The sequence below is a fragment of the Diceros bicornis genome, chromosome 4 (genome assembly GCF_020826845.1).
Source record: "Diceros bicornis minor isolate mBicDic1 chromosome 4, mDicBic1.mat.cur, whole genome shotgun sequence".
Lineage (NCBI taxonomy): Eukaryota > Metazoa > Chordata > Mammalia > Perissodactyla > Rhinocerotidae > Diceros > Diceros bicornis.
The window spans coordinates 81,424,106-81,443,366 of record NC_080743.1 but is presented as its reverse complement, the minus strand read 5'-3'; the positions used below and the strand labels follow the sequence as shown (position 1 = coordinate 81,443,366).

The 19,261-nt window shown below is 36.0% G+C and overlaps 1 protein-coding gene across 2 annotated transcripts in view; it reads right to left on the bottom strand.

Moving 5' to 3' along the window:
• Window positions 1–19,261, bottom strand: part of TPR (translocated promoter region, nuclear basket protein) — a 64,611-nt gene that overhangs the window by 3,496 nt on the left and 41,854 nt on the right. Inside the window, exons 38-50 of one of the 2 annotated variants that reach the window (XM_058539854.1) lie at window positions 15,540–15,812; window positions 14,613–14,761; window positions 13,874–13,957; window positions 11,197–11,397; window positions 10,214–10,345; window positions 9,919–10,009; window positions 7,511–7,695; window positions 6,251–6,319; window positions 6,048–6,142; window positions 3,657–3,763; window positions 2,310–2,405; window positions 2,016–2,172; window positions 177–295 (exon numbers count right to left, since the gene is read on the bottom strand). In XM_058539854.1, the coding sequence (XP_058395837.1) occupies window positions 177–295; window positions 2,016–2,172; window positions 2,310–2,405; window positions 3,657–3,763; window positions 6,048–6,142; window positions 6,251–6,319; window positions 7,511–7,695; window positions 9,919–10,009; window positions 10,214–10,345; window positions 11,197–11,397; window positions 13,874–13,957; window positions 14,613–14,761; window positions 15,540–15,812 (1,758 nt within the window). The remainder of the gene's footprint in view (window positions 1–176; window positions 296–2,015; window positions 2,173–2,309; window positions 2,406–3,656; window positions 3,764–6,047; window positions 6,143–6,250; window positions 6,320–7,510; window positions 7,696–9,918; window positions 10,010–10,213; window positions 10,346–11,196; window positions 11,398–13,873; window positions 13,958–14,612; window positions 14,762–15,539; window positions 15,813–19,261) is intronic. The other variant, XM_058539855.1, reaches the window with a different exon arrangement.

The following is a 19,261-nucleotide window of genomic DNA, read 5'->3' as shown; positions in this document are numbered from 1 at the left end:
TGTGGCTTAGTGGTTAAGTGTGCGTGCTCCGCTACTGGCACCTCGGGTTGGGATCCCGGGCGCGCACCAACGCACCGCTTCTCTGGCCATGCTGAGGCCGTGTCCCACATGGCCTCATGGTCCCCGTGTGTTTTGCAAACAAGTTTGATGTATTGAAGTCAAGAGCAGGAACTTACCTACAGAAGAACTGGAAGGAGGATCCTGGCTAGTGGAAGGAAGGTCTGACTCATCAGATGCTTGAACAGGCTCTTCTTCCTGCTGGCTATCAATTTCCAGGCCTGCTTCAGAACTAATACTAAGAAAGGAAAACAAAAATTGATTAGAAAATATCAAACTCATCCTAGAATGCATTCTAAATTATTCCTAAACTCTTTTTGATATAGTTTGACACTCAAATAACCCAGAGCTCCCATCCAATTCAAAATTGCAGCTTGATATTGGCAACCATATATTTTTTTTTTCAGGGACGGGGGAAAGACAGCTCAAGTTGCTTTCCTCACTCTGAGTTCTCACTAGGATATGTTCCGATTTAAGTTTTTGTTTTTCCTCTTTTTTTGTTCTTTTTGACAAAGGATATTCACATTCTTGACATTCACAAGAGATACATTATCCAGATTTTGATAATCTCAGAAGAATTTTCTAGGAAAGCAGAGAACTAAAATAATTCACAACTATTAATGATACACTACTAACTCACCATGGGCTCTAGCCCAGATGAGACAGGCTGTGGGTATGTGAATTCCTGGTTCAATGGCTGTAACTCCATCTCTCTTGCTCCCATTTAAGAAAGCACACCAAAAAGCAAGTGAGGGAGATAAGAGTACAAGAATAACTTGGATCTGCTCCAGTTTTTATCATTTGAAGACTTCAGTACAGTTATTAGTAACAATGCACCTGAAAGTTCTCTCTCGACTAGGTGCTAAAGTTGGGACGCGCCCGTGGAGCGTAAAGCACACCAGGCTGAGTCAGGAGGCAAATCCAGTCTGAGCCAGTTACCAGTGGCATGGCTCAGGCAAGTTATTTTCACATGCTCCGAGTCTGAGCTTTCCCATTTGTAAAATGGAGACAATACTTTGCAGAGATATTGTGTGGGTTAGAAATGTCATAGATAAAGTGACTTGCATATATGGTAGGAATTAATGGCAGCTAGTATTCTCAGCAGGGTCTGTAACCTCCAAAAAATTAAGTAGCGCTGTGTTAGAGCATCATAATAAACGTGCTTTTTTCCTCATAGACTAGAGTTGGCCTATAGTTACACTAAGAAACACTGCTAAGTAAAACAAAATCTTTGAGCTCTACCTAGGAAATCTGAGTTCTATTTTGAGCTATACTTCTGACATGAAGTAGTCTTTTTATTTTATAAAGAATTAGGTTCCACCTTGACAGATAAACTTCTCCAAGACCACTGTCCAGTGGTTCTTTATACTAAATTATTCCACTTCCTTTGGCTTAAGAAAGATCCAGATGATCTATCACAAAATATTTCTTTTGTCAAATTTTGTTTATAACTAATGTGTTAAAAATGTAGTCAGGTCTTGAAAACTACTAGAAAATTTCTAATTTTTAAGAAGTCAGTTTTTCAGACACCAAGTTCTAAATGCACATAAACAAACAATAAGTGAGGTACACTTGAGAGCCCACTACTTAATGGAAAGTGAGTCATTTCCTAATATTCCTATTTTCAACAGAAAGACTTCTTTCTTGGGGAAAAGTTCAAGTAGCTACGTTAATGGAATGGGACCAATAATTTTAAAGAAATACTTTTTTTTTGACTACGACATGCAATTTTCAGGGAGATAACCATTTTTAACATTGTCTTCTGTAATAACAATCTTCAAGTCCTAAAACATATTACTCTATGCAAAAATTAGTCTTTCAATATGTATGGCTCCATTTACTTTTTAATAGGATCCTTTTGAAAATACAGCTCAACAAATTGTTTCCTGGCTAAAGGAAAACAAATGTAAAAGACTGACAAATCTAAAGCAAGCAAAAATTACAAAGTAAACATTTACCCTTCAGATTCTGCCTCCACAAATACTTCATCTCCATCATCACCTGTTGCTGTTTCATTTGTTGTGGATAAAGTGCCAGTGGATGTTGTCACCATTGGAACAGACTGAGAGGCATGCTCTGAAGCATCAGAGGTGGTACTCTCAGTAAATACGGTTACTTCAAAAAGAAAAGACCAAAAAAAGCAATGAGAACTTTAACTTTGTGGCTTACCTAATTTTTAGCCAGAAGATGTCTCACAGGTTTCCATTTTACCAATAAAACACATAATCTACTAATCTGCCTTTGATACCTACCTGGGGCTGCTACTTGCAGAGGAGTAGTGGGAACACTTCGGCCACCTGACTCTTCTTCATGAGCTAGGAAGAGGGGTGTTTCATACATTCCTAAACCTAAAGACAATTTTAAATATTAATGAATGATTGAAAAAACATAAAACTGTCAATATGCCAGGTATCTGAAAGAAAAAAATTAATCAGCAGAGACATACAACTTTGTTGAAGCCCACCAAGCAAAAATCAATCCCTCAAAATTGTAAATACAATTTAAACACATCTTTTAAGCTCCCTAACACTAACAATAATTTGAGTACCCTAAAAAAACCAGCCAAAATGCTGCTCTTACAGTTTCATACAAGCTAACTTTATTGAGTCCCCAACTATGAACTAGGTACTGTGTTAGAATCTACTCCTCACCAAAACTGCAAGGTATTATTAGTCCCCCTCTTCCTAAAGAAACTGAATTTCAAGGAGATTAATTAACTTTTCCCAAGTTACAAAGCTAGTAAGTGGTGGCATTCCAATTTAAGCCTAGATCTAACTTCCAAGTCTAGAAATTGCCCTATAATACAAAGTCATATTAAAATTTGAATATATATGAAGTCAATTCACAATTTTATATTGGTAGAGGTATGCAGTGTTAGAACTAACATCCTAAAACACCAGGGACTAAAATATATTGTATGACTTATATGAGGACTGCAGATTAATCTTTTGTTTTGGGCTTATTATTAAAGTAGTATTCCCTATTCACCTACAAAATGCTGACATAGCTTCCCAGCAACATAGTGGGTTATATGGACGCCAACTGAGTATTAAAGGTAATTCCAGAAATAGCATAATTCATGTCCAAATAGCCAACTACTATTACTTAATTTAGGGGTCATTTTATTCCACATTATTTTTAACATTTTATTTTCTGTATTTTTAATATTAATGGCGATATCTAACTAGTTTTATAAATTTAACTAAGAATGTTAAATGTCAAACTGAACAGAAAATACGCTGCATTCCTTCCAATAACTTAAAAACGGCTGGTAGTACCTATGTATATTAATTAGTTCAACCAATATTCCTGAACACTTAGTCATGACGATACTATAGTAGGAGGCAGAAGAGAAACAAATGTAAAAGCTAGTCCTTACGCTCAAAGAACTCAGAACTTTGTTGGAAAGATAAGACTTATATGCAAGGCAACGTTTAATAAACAGTAAATATATTATAGCTTTTTCCATAAAGTAGCATAGGGTTATTTAAATATCAACTTTTTTATATTTGCTCACTTAAAAAAAAAATCACATCAGAATAGTTTAGTACTGTATACATGCAAATCCAGCAGATCTAAGCTTTTATTTAGCTATTTACCTCCTTGAGAAGCAAGCTGGCCAAGATCAGAGTGACTAGAACTTGTTTGTGGCATATCTTCAGGTGGCCCAAACCGGAATCTAGGAACACCAGCAACCTGTGGAGAACTAAATAGACAAAAATTAATTTAAGATGAAATTTAAAGTTATCCTATTTAAACTGCAATGATAGAAAAAATACAGAAAGAAAGAATGAGCATAAATGAAGTGGGAAGGAAACAGACTGAAATAAAGTTGACAAAGGAATTCTTACTTATAAAGATATTTTGAAAATATCAGTTGTCATTTAGTAATAATATGAATCATATGATTCACAGTATATGTGCTTTATATATAAATTTCAGCTCTCTTGAACTATGCCTCACATTTCTTGAATCTGCTCGAAATCTCTATAGATTTCTATCTCTATCTCTGTAGATAAACTGAAAGCAACACAAATGCAACGAGATGTAACCAAAAAAGTTGGAATAAAGTCACGAGACAAAGTTTTGTCTCAGTTTTCACTGTTTAATCATAGATAAATCAGGTCACCTCTCTAGCCCATTTCTTATCTGAAAGAGTTCACTAAATGGCTTCCGACGTCTAAAAACAAGCTAATATTAGATTGCTAGAAACTTGTTTTCCCCGTTGTAATAACACTATCATCCATCTTCCTGCCCATAATTCAGGATATAAAACAGTATAATCTCATTCTTTCCCCACTCCTTACCCTATCCTTCCTTAGCTAGCCAGCTCCTAATGTTTATGGAATATACCTCTATAAAAACTCTTGAATCTATCTGCTTTTCCATTTCAACACTATTCCTTTAGTTAAGGCCATTCTCTTTCAGGTGGATTTTTAAACTTGTCTCCATAAAGTTATTCTTCTACAGAAGAACTTTGAGTTCCTCTAAGCTATACGAAAACACTACTGCTTGGCTGGCACTCAGAAACTGTTTCTAAGAATGAGTCTATTTCTGACTGGCTGACTTTTGGAAGGGAGGGACTGACACTGATTGGTTGGCTTGTAAAACTGTGTCAGCTGAGGTGAGTTGTGGTTACTTAAGCAAATTTAAAACTGGTTCTGATAGCCATGTTACCACATATTACAGAACAATCAATCTTTTTTTTTTTTTTTTGGTGAGGAAGATCAGCCCTGAGCTAACATCTGTGCTAATCCTCCTCTTTTTGCTGAGGGAGGCCTGCTCTGAGCTAACATCTATTGCCAATCCTCCTCCTTTTTTCCCCCCAAAGCCCCAGTAGATAGTTGTATGTCATAGTTGCACATCCTTCTAGTTGCTGTATGTGGGACGCGGCCTCAGCATGGCCAGAGAAGCGGTGCGTCGATGTGCGCCCGGGATCCGAACCCCAGCTGCCAGTAGCGGAGCACGCGCACTTAACCGCTAAGCCACGGGGCCAGCCCCAGATCAATCAATCTTTTCCCAAGTTGGTGGAAACTCTTTTACTCCTATCTACGCAACTAATACTTCAGCCACAATTTAACATGTGTACTTTCACGGAAAGCCTTTTTATGCTTTAAGAGGAGTGGTACAGAACAACAGTTAACATAGGTACTAGAGCCAGACTGACTGGTTTAACACCAAAAACTGCCACTTCCTGGCTGTCTGATCTCTGGCAAATTCATTAACATCTCTGTGCTTCCTTATCTGTAAAAGGGCAACAATAATAGTGTCTACTCTCATAGTTATGAAGATTAAATAAACTGATTCATAGAAATGTTCAATAAGTGTTAGGTCTTCTTTTCCAAGACTCAGTTCAATGCTGTCCCCATTAAGTCCTCTCAATTCTTTTCCTCCAACTATTCGAATTAATCACTTCTTCATTTGTATTAACAAAGCCTCTTGCTTTATGCCTCTATTCTCCAAGATTGTTTAGGTTATAGTTAGCTGCCCACATGCTCAGCTTTCACAATAATACTATTCATCACGATCACTAACTACCAACACCTTCGCGAACATCTATAACATCTAAACATGTTAAAATAAATTAATTCATTTAATTCTCACAACTTATAAGTAGGAACTATTGTATTATTATTCCCATTAGTAAAATGAGGATACTCAGGAACAGAGAACCTAAGCAACCTGACACAGCTAGAAGGCAGTACAGCTAGGTTTCAAACCCAGACATGCTGACTCTAAAGTCTGCGTTCTTAACCATTATTATCCTGCCTTTAAACTGCAAATTTCTGATGGAAGCAACTGTATTTCATTCACCTCTATATAATTTTCCCAGCACAATTACATCCTCAACCCTCCTACCCACAAGTGCTTAATACACAGTAGAGAAGGACTCAACAAATAACGAGTTAATCAAACGTAAACAAATTAACAGGGAAACAGGAAGAATTTAATAGTCAGTCACAAAATATCTTTCTCTTTCATTAACTTACTGAATTGCTTCAGCAAATCCATCAGTACGATGTGGCACCACAAGAGTTGGGGTACTTGGAACTGTTCTGTCTTCATCATCAAAAAAATGCTGCTGCTGAAACAGAAAACAGGAACTAAACAGGCATGACAGGAACATACACATAGACTATACAAATATCTGCTGAACAAATGAATCGCTTTTACGTAGTGGATAGGTACTTACCATGCCACCTATTCCTGGAGTCAATTGAAGCCCACGTCCTACAGACTGCCTCCGTGTCATCTGAATTCTCTGTGTCAAGAAAGGAATTACATTTATTTTAAGGAATTAGGCGATGAAACACACACCAAATATCAATAGATAACGCTTATTATGCTGGTAATAAAGTAATTGAAATATTAGCAGATAATGTAATCATCAGGATACTTTCTTAGGAAAAACAGCTACTAATCTTGTACTAAGGAAATCAGTTTTAAACAGTGACAAATTTTTAATTATACAGACTATAGTATTAACCAAGAGACAAATATTTTATTAACCAATAGACAAAATATTAACCAATATTTAAAACCAATCTCTGATCTTACGTATATGTAACTAATTTAGTTCCTATCTCCTTAATGTAAATGTTAGTAGGTATGCCTTTGGATCTTAAGGCTTAATTATCCTTTGGGGTTCAAACAGCAGTACTGACTACATATAAATTGTTTCCCAATGTAGACATTTCTAAATTGATAGACTTGGTATATTTTGCAGGATCCATACACAATCCTTTAAGCCTTTGTATTTCCACATAATGAGGCTATCTTCACCAGTGGTATTTTAGTAGAATCTATACTTGACAGTGTTCAGTACACTAAAAGGTAAGACTTAAGCTAGATTATTAATAGAGGCTTTGTACTTATCCTACTGTTTTTGCAGGAGCTTCTCATTAAGAGATGTCTAACCTTACTACAAAGAGTGCTACATATAAAGGGTCATGCACACCTTCATTAATTTTAAAAGTGGAAATTAATATGTGACTGCAGAAAAGTGAGAGGAAAAAGTGTTAAACAGAATAGAAATTTCATGTTTTTTAAAAACATGTGCATCTGAGAGAAAAAAATCTTCAAAAGAGATAGTGGTCAGTTGCTAAAATACATTTTACTTGAATTAAAATTCAAGAAAATCTTTTTCTTTTTTAACCTGTAGAAACAGTGACCAGACTTCTATTTGCTCTGACTATAATCACTTCAAGTTATACACAACTTTTAGTAAGCCCTGCCTTTCCCAAGTTCACTCCATTTATGAAGTAAATTACTGCCACATTTCAATGAAAAGAAATCAGATTAGTTTCAGCACAAAAAATTTTATGAAACATGACAAAACATTAAAAAGTTCATTTAATTTCTGGGGGAAAAAAGTAACATCCAATGGAAAGAAAGGAAGAAGAGCCAAGATTCTTTAAAGTTCATTTTTCAGAATGACCAGTACTTTTAATACCTGAACTGGTGGTCCCAATTCTTGAGGTGGAGCATGAATGGTCAGTCTTGGGGGAAGTGGGTGCGGTGGGCGTCTTGGTGACTGAGGTGCTCGAGGGGTCTGTCTTTCAGATGCTGATGATGGCTGCTGTTCTCTAGCAATCTCCTGGGAAAAAGACGACTCTGCAGTACCTGTATTTCCTTCACCTACAGGAAAAGAGAAGCTTATTTGGAACTATTAAATTTACCACAAAATAACTTGGACAATCCCTGGAAGAATAAATCTTGCCACTAGGAATGTTCACCTCACTCATATTTTCAGAAGGAAAGTAGCGAGGCATGGTGGACCCAGAGATAATCAATTATCAATTATCAACTGTATGATCTTAGGCAACTCCTTTAACCTCCTTGAGTCTATTTCTTTGGTTAGTTAATGGAACAAAGGTAACCTACAAGAAAGGTTTTTCTGAAGATTTCAAACAACGGATATAAAGCACTTAGCCTAACACATGATAAAATAAACATTTAATAAATTTTGGTTCATATTATTAAAATGGGAAAATTACTTAAAAGTCAGACCATTATGATATCAATATTATATTCAAATAGGGTGAAGGAGATTAGGAAAAAGCCTTACGATGACACATACACGCATGCATACATACATACATTTATTTATTTATTTATTTATGTGAGGAAGATCAGCCCTGAGCTAACATCCGCTGCAAATCCCCCTCTTTTTGCTGAGGAAGATTGGCCCTGGGCTAAGATCCGGGCCCATCTTCCTCTACTTTTTTTATATGGGACGCTGCCACAGCATGGCTTGACAAGCGGTGCACTGGTCCATGCCCGGGATCCGAACCTGTGAACCCCAGGCTGCCAAAGCGGAGCGCGCGAACTTAACCGCTATGCCACCGGGCTGGCCCTACGATGATACTTTTATATTCTGGTTTTCCTAAATTTTCAACTTCAGCAGTCCTTCAGATGCCTGGGTCTTCTACATACATGGTAGAAACAAAAGAAGTTGTTCCCACTGTGAAAAGTTGAATAGGACATCACAGAATTTAGTAGTTTAAAAGTCTGAGGTCTAGAATCAGATTCTAGCTCTAACCTTAACAGCTATGTAACCTCAGTTAAGTCACTTTGCTTCTGTTTCTCAGATTCTTTCTTGGTACCTAAACCTGATAAGTTTACCGTAAGAATTAATTAAATACAAGTACAGTTTCTCAGAAAAAGCATTTTTTGTAACTATCGACAATGTACCAAATCCATCCATTAACTTAATTTTATCCAGACTATTAGGACTATTTTCGCTTGATTGTAAAAAAGAAAAGAAAGTCTCCAACAAGAAAGTATTCAATGAGCATCTGTTATATGCTTTGTATCTGGGAAAAATGGCTATGAACACTTGCCCTCAAAAGATTTAACTTTTAATAATAATACCTAAAGAGGCAAAAAATTTTCCTCTATATCCCAATTACGTGATACACAAAAGATGTTTCCTAAATCTACAAAATGTTTTATAAAATGTACATTATTACTCAAAGTATCCTCCTCTTCCCTTATCTCCTTATCTCCCTTAAAAAGTAATACTATTCTTCATTATATGGTTTAATATTAGTTTATTTTTCTCTTAAAAAATTTAAAAGTTGAAAAGGTTGCCTGCCCTTGCTTTCCTTAATTCAAATGCGCATATATATACCTTGTACTTTTAAATACAGAGGGCTATATGGAAATTCAGATATACTGTTTTCCCATTAGTCTAAATATATAAAGTTTTACTATATTACTATTAATGATTTTGGCTCCGTATTATCTATAAAACCAGGATATTATACCAGATGATCACCAATTCTTTAAAACACAATTTAAAACGATTGTAAAATAAAATTATTTTCTATAAATTCCATAATCCTTTACCACCTACAACATTTAGCGGACCTCCAAGGACTCATCCTTTCCACACTTAACAAAAGGCATGCTATATTGATCAAAAAATCTTTTATTCACTGCGAAACTAGACAACACTGCAAAGCTCCAATATCCACAAATCTTGAAACATAGCTTGAACAGACTGACCTCTTCTGGTGGTGAACTGCTGTTACCGCTGCTGAAAGTCCCCAATTTAATTTTTCCACTTAATAAGAATAGTAGCAACACATGGCATTAATAATACTTTATAGATTTCAAAATGTTTGAATCTGACAGCAGTCTGATGAGGCAGAAAAGATAGTATAATGACTGCATTTTACAGATAAAAATATAGTAGACTTCATGAGAGAATAACAGTGATAAAGCTAAACAAGAGCCAATCTCTTGCTTGCCAATTTACTAACCAAGTTTTATTACCTATGTGATAATTAAATGCAATCCTACTTTAGAAAATATTATCAGAAATATTCAATTAAAAACAACAAACAAAAATCTCACCACTGTTTTGAGAATCAGCAGCTCTCTGATTACTTTCACCTCCACCCATACTTTCTTCTGTCTCTGTACCTGGATCAGTCCCATCGCCACCCTAAAAACAAAATATGAATACTAAGAGCAATAAATCAAATAATTATCTTAAAAAATAAACAAACTAAATTATGGTAAAAAGAAACCTATAGGTATAAAAATTGTAATGTTCTGAGAATACAAGCCTTTTTATACCCTTGGAAAACAGTAAGTTTTTTAAGCCAATTCTTAAAGAAAATGGATGGTCAAAATTCTAGCCAGTTACCTCAGCATCATCGGCTTCATATCCATCATTGCCATCTGCACTACCAGTGCCTTCATTACTATCTTCACCCTCATCTCCCATCCCTGTGTCATCTTCATCATCATCATCATCTTCTTCATCTTCTTCATAATCCTAGTAAAAAATCCGCAAGTATAAATAAAGATCTAGGATACGGCACACATGTTCTGCACATCTTCCTACCATTCTTAGACATTTAAGTGACACATCATTGATCAGGATACAGTTGTCCTGTGGAGTTGTGTGGGATTAGTTCAGTGGCAGCAAATATCAAAACTGCGAAGCTTACTGGAATTAGTACAATAACGATCGATTCTGAATTGTAACTGTTCACACGAGGTTGGTTCAAAGATTAAAGCTCCTAGATGTTCACAAGGTGTCCAGTGATCCACTTTAATCCTAAAGTTAAAATGTGGTGTTACAGAAGAAAATAATGAAATTATATTATACTATGAGCTTTAAAAAAATATTTTGATTAACGAAAAAAACCTAAAATGAGAAGCTGTCAATACAAGATTAACTCTCAAAATAAAATACAAACTTTCACTTAAAATATGCTTCAGTTATCAAGATATCCCAATTTCTTTTAAAAATAATTATGGGGCTCCATGAGAAAGAAAAATCCTAGTTTCTTCTTTTTTCCTCCAGAAACAATAGAGCTTACAATTAAATCCACAGTCACTTATCAATAAGATTTAGGATTAAGTTTAATTAATCTAACCAATCCTAAAGTGCTTAGCAATCATTTAAAAAAAAAGAACCCTGGGATTTTTTTATCACCTGTTTTACACTCAATTTGATTATAAAATATTAACTTCAGGGGTAATCAGGATAAAAAAAAGCAAAATAATCTATTTAAACTGACAGGGAATCAGAACTTACTGGTTGATGCCTTAGTAGTCCCAAGGATTTCAGCATTTCATTTGGCAGTTTAAAAATACTGAATGATTTCAAACCAAAATTACCTCATGTTCTCCATCATTGTCATCATCATCCTCCTCTTCATCATCACTGTCAATTACAATGACATCATCTCCTTTGCCTTGACCATCTTGGGATGAAGTTGTTGTTTGCTGATCTGATTGAAGGGGTCCAAGGTCTATTTGTAGAGACTGAGAGGTTTCTTCACTGTCTTCCATTGGAGTATAATCTCCCTGGGTGACTCCCTTTAAAAATAAAAAAATCAAAAATTAAAAAAAAAATTTTTTAAGTCAAGTATACCTGAAGCTATCAGTGACATACCGTAGATCTAAGAGTACAAAGTACTTGTGGACTACTACCATTTTATTTTTAAAAATATGGTTTTTAAAAACAGAATTAATTTAAAATATATGCTAAAAAAGTAAACCTTTGGGTTTCTTTACTGTCTTCCTATAGAAGAACTATTATAAATCACACTGGGTAATACTCCAATAAAAGAGAAAAAAATATATACAGACATATATGTGTGTCAAAAGTACCAGAGTGATAGTGAAGATCAGTGTTGTCCAACAGAAATATAATGTAAGCCATAATGTGATTCACGTTTGTAATTTAAATTTTCTAATACAGGTGAAACCAATTTTAATAATACACTAAATACAGCCAAAATATTGTTTCAATATGTAATCACCATAAAAATTATTAATTAGATATTCTACATTTTAAAATTTGTAGTAAGTCTTCAAAATCCGATGTATATTTTATGCTTATAACATATCTCAGTTTGGACTAGCTGTATTTCAAGTGCTCAATAGTCACGGTGGTCAGTTGACAGTACAGTTGCAGACCAAAATCAGAAGAAACAATATTCACGGGCCTGCAACATATAATTAAAAAAAAATTTCCCCCAAACCAGAGTCTGAAAATCACACTAAATAAAATAAGTTATTATTACTGCCTTTTTATAATGACACTTCTCCACTGAAAAAACTGACTGTCCTAAGCCATCAAACTACATTAAAGATACCAGACATAAGAATAATTCTTTGCTTAATCTATTTCCTCACAATTCCATTTTGTTAGCTACTGAAATAAACTGTAATTTTAACTTTATTTTTGATATTTACTATAAAAAATTAAATGTCTATTTTTTAGTTAAGCACTTGGCAAAATCTATTTTTTATACAAGACAGAAATAATGTCTTGTGAACTAAATCATTCATAAAGATTATGTTTAGTGTAATGGAAAAAATGAGTAAGTCATGGTATAATTAAAAATGTGCCTTAAAGTAACATGCTTATTTCAAAAAAAGCAACACTTATAAAGAACATTTGCTTCATTGTCAGAAAATCAGAAAAATAAACTGTCATACATTCAGTAGATAGTGCTAGAAGGCAGTAATGGTACTTCTGAGTTATAGACAATTTTACCAATCTCAAGTAAAAGCTTTGCACAAAAGATTTTGGTATAATTTAACCAAGTCTGGCAACAAAATAGAAATTCACGTCTTATTATTTCAAAACTGCTATTATGCTCTTCAGATAAGACACTCTCTGAAAGATAAATCAAATAGATGTCATTTAGAGTATATGTATTCATTCTGAAGGTTAAGTTTTCTGTTTTTAGCCAAGGAAAACTGGAAAAATTAACTTAAAAAATTAATGCATCTGGGAAAATAAAATTTACTTGCAATCTATAGTTACTTATGATTAGCTTAAGATAATTCCTTAATTTTATACAGACAAAATAATTTCAGAATAAAATGATCCTGAAAACTTATCCAGACAGAAAGTATTGTTTCAAGCTTAAGAACAATCGGAAACCAGCGAGCCTGAGTTCAAATCCCAGCTGCAATGCTATGTGAACTTAGGTAAGTGACTTATCTGGACACTGGTTTCTTCACCTTCAGAATAGGATTACGAGGATTAAATTAGCTAATAAATGCAAATTTATTAGAACACTTAGCATATAGTAATAAGTTCCATGTTAACTATTAATAGTGAAACTATTAATATTACTATATTATGAATTCTCAATATGCAGGACAGAGGGATAGAAGAAAAGTAAGTAATATTTTGAGTGCCTAATATGTGACAGGTACTATTTTAGGTACTTTACAGTACTAAAAATTATGTTATATCATTCCAACAGATGAGAAAATTGAGGCTTAAGGATAATTAATGACTTGCTTGTAGTCATACAGCTTCTAAGAGGTGGAGTTAGGAATGGAAACTAGTGCTTTATAACTTCAATCTGATGCATTGCCACTAGTGAGGTTGCCTCTGGAGAGGCCTCAGCGACAATTCAAAAAATGAAGAAGTGTACACATTCATTTCCTTTCATAGATTATTTTAATTCAGTAAGGGAAGTGGTAGAGGAAAACAACAGAGGACCACCAAATGGGGCACTATGGATGAACTCAAGACTCAACCAGCACTCATCCTTCCAAATAATTAAGAGTGGATAATCTTTACTCATGACAACTCTTAGCTTAGAAAATCTGTGCTAAGTATAAACAAAAACATTTCTTTAATAAAGTTTAGAAGGCAGTATACTAATTAGGAGTAAAACAAAGTAGAAATTGCATTGGTAATTCTAATAACATTTTATTAAATATAAAAGCAGTAAGTGAAAAAAAGTCCAAATAACACGTCAATTTGTCAAAGCTTTTCTCATTCATTAAAAGCAACAATTTGCTACTTTAACTATGTCTTTCTTACTTCTCCAATGGAATCTTGAGAATCTTGGTTGTATACTTGAGTTTCTACCTCTCCATCAGTACTTTCTTCTGCCATAACTTCTTCCTGAATCATGATATACAAGCGTGTCAACCACATCAGTTCACTAGATGAAGTGTCACCTGTTCAGCTAATTCTCCCAATGAAACAAAACTCAGATCTATAATTTTATAAAGCTGTACATCAGAAATGTTCATTTATATATATACACAAAATATAATCAATCACGTTTCTTCTAAATATATACAAAATAAGGTTTATGAACATTAACTAAATACATGCTAATGAAATTAATTTAGTAGTCTCAATGTTTGTTAGTAAAACAATTCATTACCATTCATCCTCCACAAAAGAAACTAAAGGAATATAATTTTGGTTAATCTGAGAAAAAGATGCAGGTAAAGTTTAAAATGTCCAGAAGAATATAAACTTCCTTATTCTTTGAATTAAAAAGAAAAATCAACTGAAATGGAATTCAATTTATGTTTTTGTAATGGTGTTTTTTTAATTGAAATGGGAACTAATTGAATTAAAGATATACAAAGGAAAGAAAACATTGTTGGCAACAGCAACAATACCTGGGCTGTCAGTGGAAACTCTGTGGTAAGTTCAACAAGAGAGTTTTCTGGATTTTGGACCCCAGAGATCCATTCACCTAATAATGTTGTAACTGAAAGAATATCTTAGCTCTACTGGTAGAAGTAAAAATAAACAGACACACCTCAGTTCCTACAGGTGTAACACTTTTCAACTTCTTTGGTAGAGGCATTTCTACTGTGTCATCAGAGACCTGGTCTGATGCTTCTATAGTGCTATCCTCTTCCTCTTCACGTGTACGTTTTGGCAAAGAAGAACTTGGGGTAGCTGAAACTTTGAAATTACATAATTTAAATCTTGAATTAGAGCATCATAATAAACGCAACTTAGACAAAGTTAATTTTAAAAACATTTTGGTCATTTAACTAAAGAAAGACACACTAAACATTTATTTGGACAAATCAACATAATTTGTTCCTGCTAATCTATGTGTAAATAAAGAGCAACTTATGCTCTGAATCAATGGGCTTATACCTAACCTTTAGTTAATAAAGCCAATCAACTTTAGACTAACACATCTGATTCACTGTGATTGTACTGATATATAATTCCTATTCACAAAGATTACAGAGGGTCTTCTATAGACATAAAACCCAGGACTCCTTGAATACAAGTAAATTTTGTATGTTTAGATTTGGAAATTCTTATATGGTCTTCTCTTAGATGTCTTTTATTTCTCAGGACCTGTATTAAGTTACATATGTTATGGGTTATATCACCTTTAAAATCAGTCAAAAAATAACTGGAGGGGAAGAAAGATCTTAATGACAAAAATGAATGATCCAAAACAGAATTCAGTAGTAAACATGAAATAAAATGTTAGGAATATATTCATCCATTCTAATACTTGGTGGAAAACAAGTACGGACAAATGATACTTGAAATGACAAAAATGAACGATCCAAAACAGAATTCAGTAGTAAACATGAAATAAAATGTTAGGAATATATTCATCCATTCTAACACTTGGCAGAAAACAAGTATGGACAAACAATACTTGAAACTATAACTGCACAGGTCTACTCTAATTTCATTTTAAAATTAAACTTACCAGTGCCAAACACTGCTGTGGAAGTAGAAGGTCGCTCAACTGGTGAACTCTGAACCACTTCTACTATGTTTGAGGATGGCTCTTGATTTGTAGGCTCAATCTGAGGATGACTCTGTTGAGTGGGCTGCACAAAAGCAGTGGCCTGTGTTTGTTGCTGAACAGTTAAAATGGGTTGAGGGATAGAAGGCTGGACATTAGGACTAGTTGAACGAACAGATCCACTTGTGCTTCCAAAAACTGGAACATGTTCCACAGGCCCTTCTGACTGCATAGCTGAAAAATAATTATCATATTTAATATATTAAGTCTTCTATTCTTACCAAAGCTGGAATTATCCTTCCCTATTCTGTGTTCTAGGTGACATTCTGCATTTCTGCATAGTTATTTGTGTACATATATATTTCTTACCACTCACTAGACAAAAACACAGAGGGTAAAGGTAATGTATTATGCATTTTTGTATTGCCTATGTGACTGATATGATAGTGTGCAGTAAACTGTTGGCTGAATTAAATAAATATCTGAAACTATTTTTGCATCTATTATTCTATTTAAATTATAACCAAATCAAATAAGTGAAATTAAGAAGCTCAAAGTCAAATTGTAAGTGTTTATTAAGTACCATTTTGTTTTTAATTGATATAAAATGACCATTAAGTTTAAATGGTAATATATCTGATAATCATTTTATTGAATGCAGTTGAAATAAAATATTCTGCACTTTCATAGCATATACACATATATATTTCTAAACACTTGAATAATTTACTGAATTCTAACATTTGTTAAGAATCTACGGGAGGAGAAGTCATGATGGCAGCGTAAGCAGACCCTGAACTCACCTCCTCCCGCGGACACAGCCAATTTACAACTACTCGTGGAAAAATTACCCCTGAAACAGAACTGAAAACTGGATAAGAGCAACTCCTGCAACAAAGGACAATCCTAATTGAGGTGGAGGAGGCAGAAATTCCCTTCTAGAGAGGAAAAACGCTGCCTTCACAAGCCGCAGCGCCTCATGGCTGCCCAGGAGGAACCCAAAGGTATGCAGCCCTCCCTGGAGGCGCGGGGCCCTGAGCCAGGGAGCGACCCCGCTGTGGGCATTTTGTGGACCCAGCACAATCGAGACGAGTGGCATAATATCTGACTTTCCCTGCTACTAAAACATTGGGGAGTATCCCCAGAAAAGCTGGTTCACAAAGAAATTAAAACCGGTTCTTAAAGAGCCCACGCGCAAACTCACCTATTTGAGAAAGCAACCTAAAATCACCAGAAAGGTGCACAGTGCTTTGGTGAAAAGAGACTCACCTGATAGGCCCTGAGTGCATCTCGGTGAGAGGTGAGACCTCTCCAGGGACTGGACATTGGCGGAGGTCATTGTTGTGGCCTGGTGTGGGCGTGCTGACACAGCCGCCATTGGAGTTCTCCCTGGGGCCTGCTAGCCCAGGTCTGCCCCACCCACTAGAGCACCAATTTAATCCAGCTCAGCCAGGGCAGGCAGCCCACCCTAGAGACTGGCCCCACCAAACAACAAGCCCTCCGGCAACTTGTGGGCCTGCATAGATTGCTGACTGGATTCTCTGCAGCCTGGCAACAGAGTCCACTTCAGTGGGGCAGGGAGTGCACAAGGAGCGGGTGGAGAGTGTGGGGCGGTGGTGGAGTGTGTGGGGCTCCCGTCATGGAGAGACTGGGTCCACTTCAGGAGGTCAGGGCGCGCACACGGGGCAGGACTGTGTTGACTGTGTGTGTGGACCTGTGGGCGGCAGGGCCTGTCAGCTGCAGAAGACTTGTGCTTCTCAAAGACCCACATATGGGGTTTGCCCCATCTTCCAAAGCCTGAAACAACTGGGTGCTCCTGTGCCTGACGCCAGCCCCACCCAGCTGCAATCCTCAGAGAGCTGACAAGAGACCTAAAGGCTGGGGGCTTATAGCAATTGTAAGCCCCTGAGCCTAACAACCTGCCACACTGGGGGCCTTCTCACTTAAAAGAAAAACTGCAACACAAATGTGGTATTAGAACTTGCAGCCAACTGTGCTGGGGCTCCCCACACATGATAAAGAGACTGAAGGGCCCACAACAACTACAAGCAGCTGAGCATTACAACAGCTGGCCAGGAGCATAACTCGGCCTCCCTGGGCACCTACAGGGAGAGCAAACAGGTCACAACAGAAGGACACACGTAGCCCACATAGAGGTCACGCCTGGAACATTGAGAACTGAGGGGAGCACACTGCAGGCCTCTTAAGGCATCATTTATATGAGGTCACCTATCCAAGAGCAGGAGACGTAGCTGACCTACCTAATATGCAGACACAAGCACAGGGAAAGAGGCAAAATGAGGAGGCAAAAGAATACATTCCAAGTAAGGGAACAGGACAAAACCCCAGAAAAGGAACTAAGTGAAACAGAAATGAGCAACCTACCCGACAGAGAGTTCAAACAAAGAGTGTTAAGGATGCTCGCTGATCTGGGGAGAAGAATAGATGAACTCAGTGAGAATGTCAACAAAGAAATGGAAGATATAAAAAAGAACCAATCAGAAATGAAGAATACAATACTGGAAATGAAAAATTCACTAGAGGGACTCAAAAGCAGAGTAGAGGATACAGAAGAACGGATCTGCAAGCTGAATGAAAGACTAGAAGAAATTACCCAAGCTGAACAGGTAAAAGAGAAAAGAATTAAAAAGAGTGAGGACAGTCTAAGGGACCTCTGGGACAACATCAAGCGCACTAACATCCGTGTTATAGGTGTCCTGGAAGGAGAAGAGCGAGACAAAGGGGCAGAGAATCTATCTCAAGAAATAATAGATGAAAACTTCCCTAACCTAAGGAAGGAAACAGACATCCAGGTACAGGAAACACAGAGAGCCCCAAACAAGATAAACGCAAAGAGGCCCACACCAAGACACATCATAATCAAAATGTCCAGAATTAAAGATAAACAGAGAATCCTAAAAGCTGCAAGAGAAAGACAAGTTACATACAAAGGAAACCCCATAAGGCTATCAGCTGACGTCTCAGCAGAAACCTTACAGACTAGAAGAGAGCGGCACGATATATTTAAAGTGCTAAAAGGAAAAAACTTACAGCCGAGAATACTCTACTCAGCAAGGTTATCATTCAAAATGGAAGGAAAGATCAAAAATTTCCCAGACAAGCAAAAATTAAAGGAGTTTGTCACCAAGAAACCAGTGCTACAAGAAATGTTAAAGGGACTGATTTAAGGGGAAAAGTGAAGACCACAAATAGGAAAAATTATGTATTTTCACGATAAGAGGGTAATGGATACAAATGCACAAAAAAGAGGTTAGATATAATATCAAAAACATAAAAGGAGGGAGGAGGGGAGTTAAAGAGTACAGCTTTCAGACAGAGGTCAAACTAAAGAGACCATCAATTCTGTACAGAAGGAGAAAGAAACAGAAAAGGACTATTAAAACACTAAGGAAAAAAAAAGTTACAAAATGGCAGTAAGTACATACTTACCAATAGCTACTTTAAACATCAATGGACTAAATGCTCCAATTAAAAGGCATAGGGTGGCTGACTGGATAAAACAAGACCCATATATATGCTGCATACAAGAGACACTTCAGACCCAAAGACACTCACAAACTGAAAGTGAAGGGATGGAAAAAGATACTCCAAGTAAATGGCAATGAGAAGAAAGCTGGGGTAGCAGTACTCATATCAGACAAAATAGACTTTAAAATAAAAAC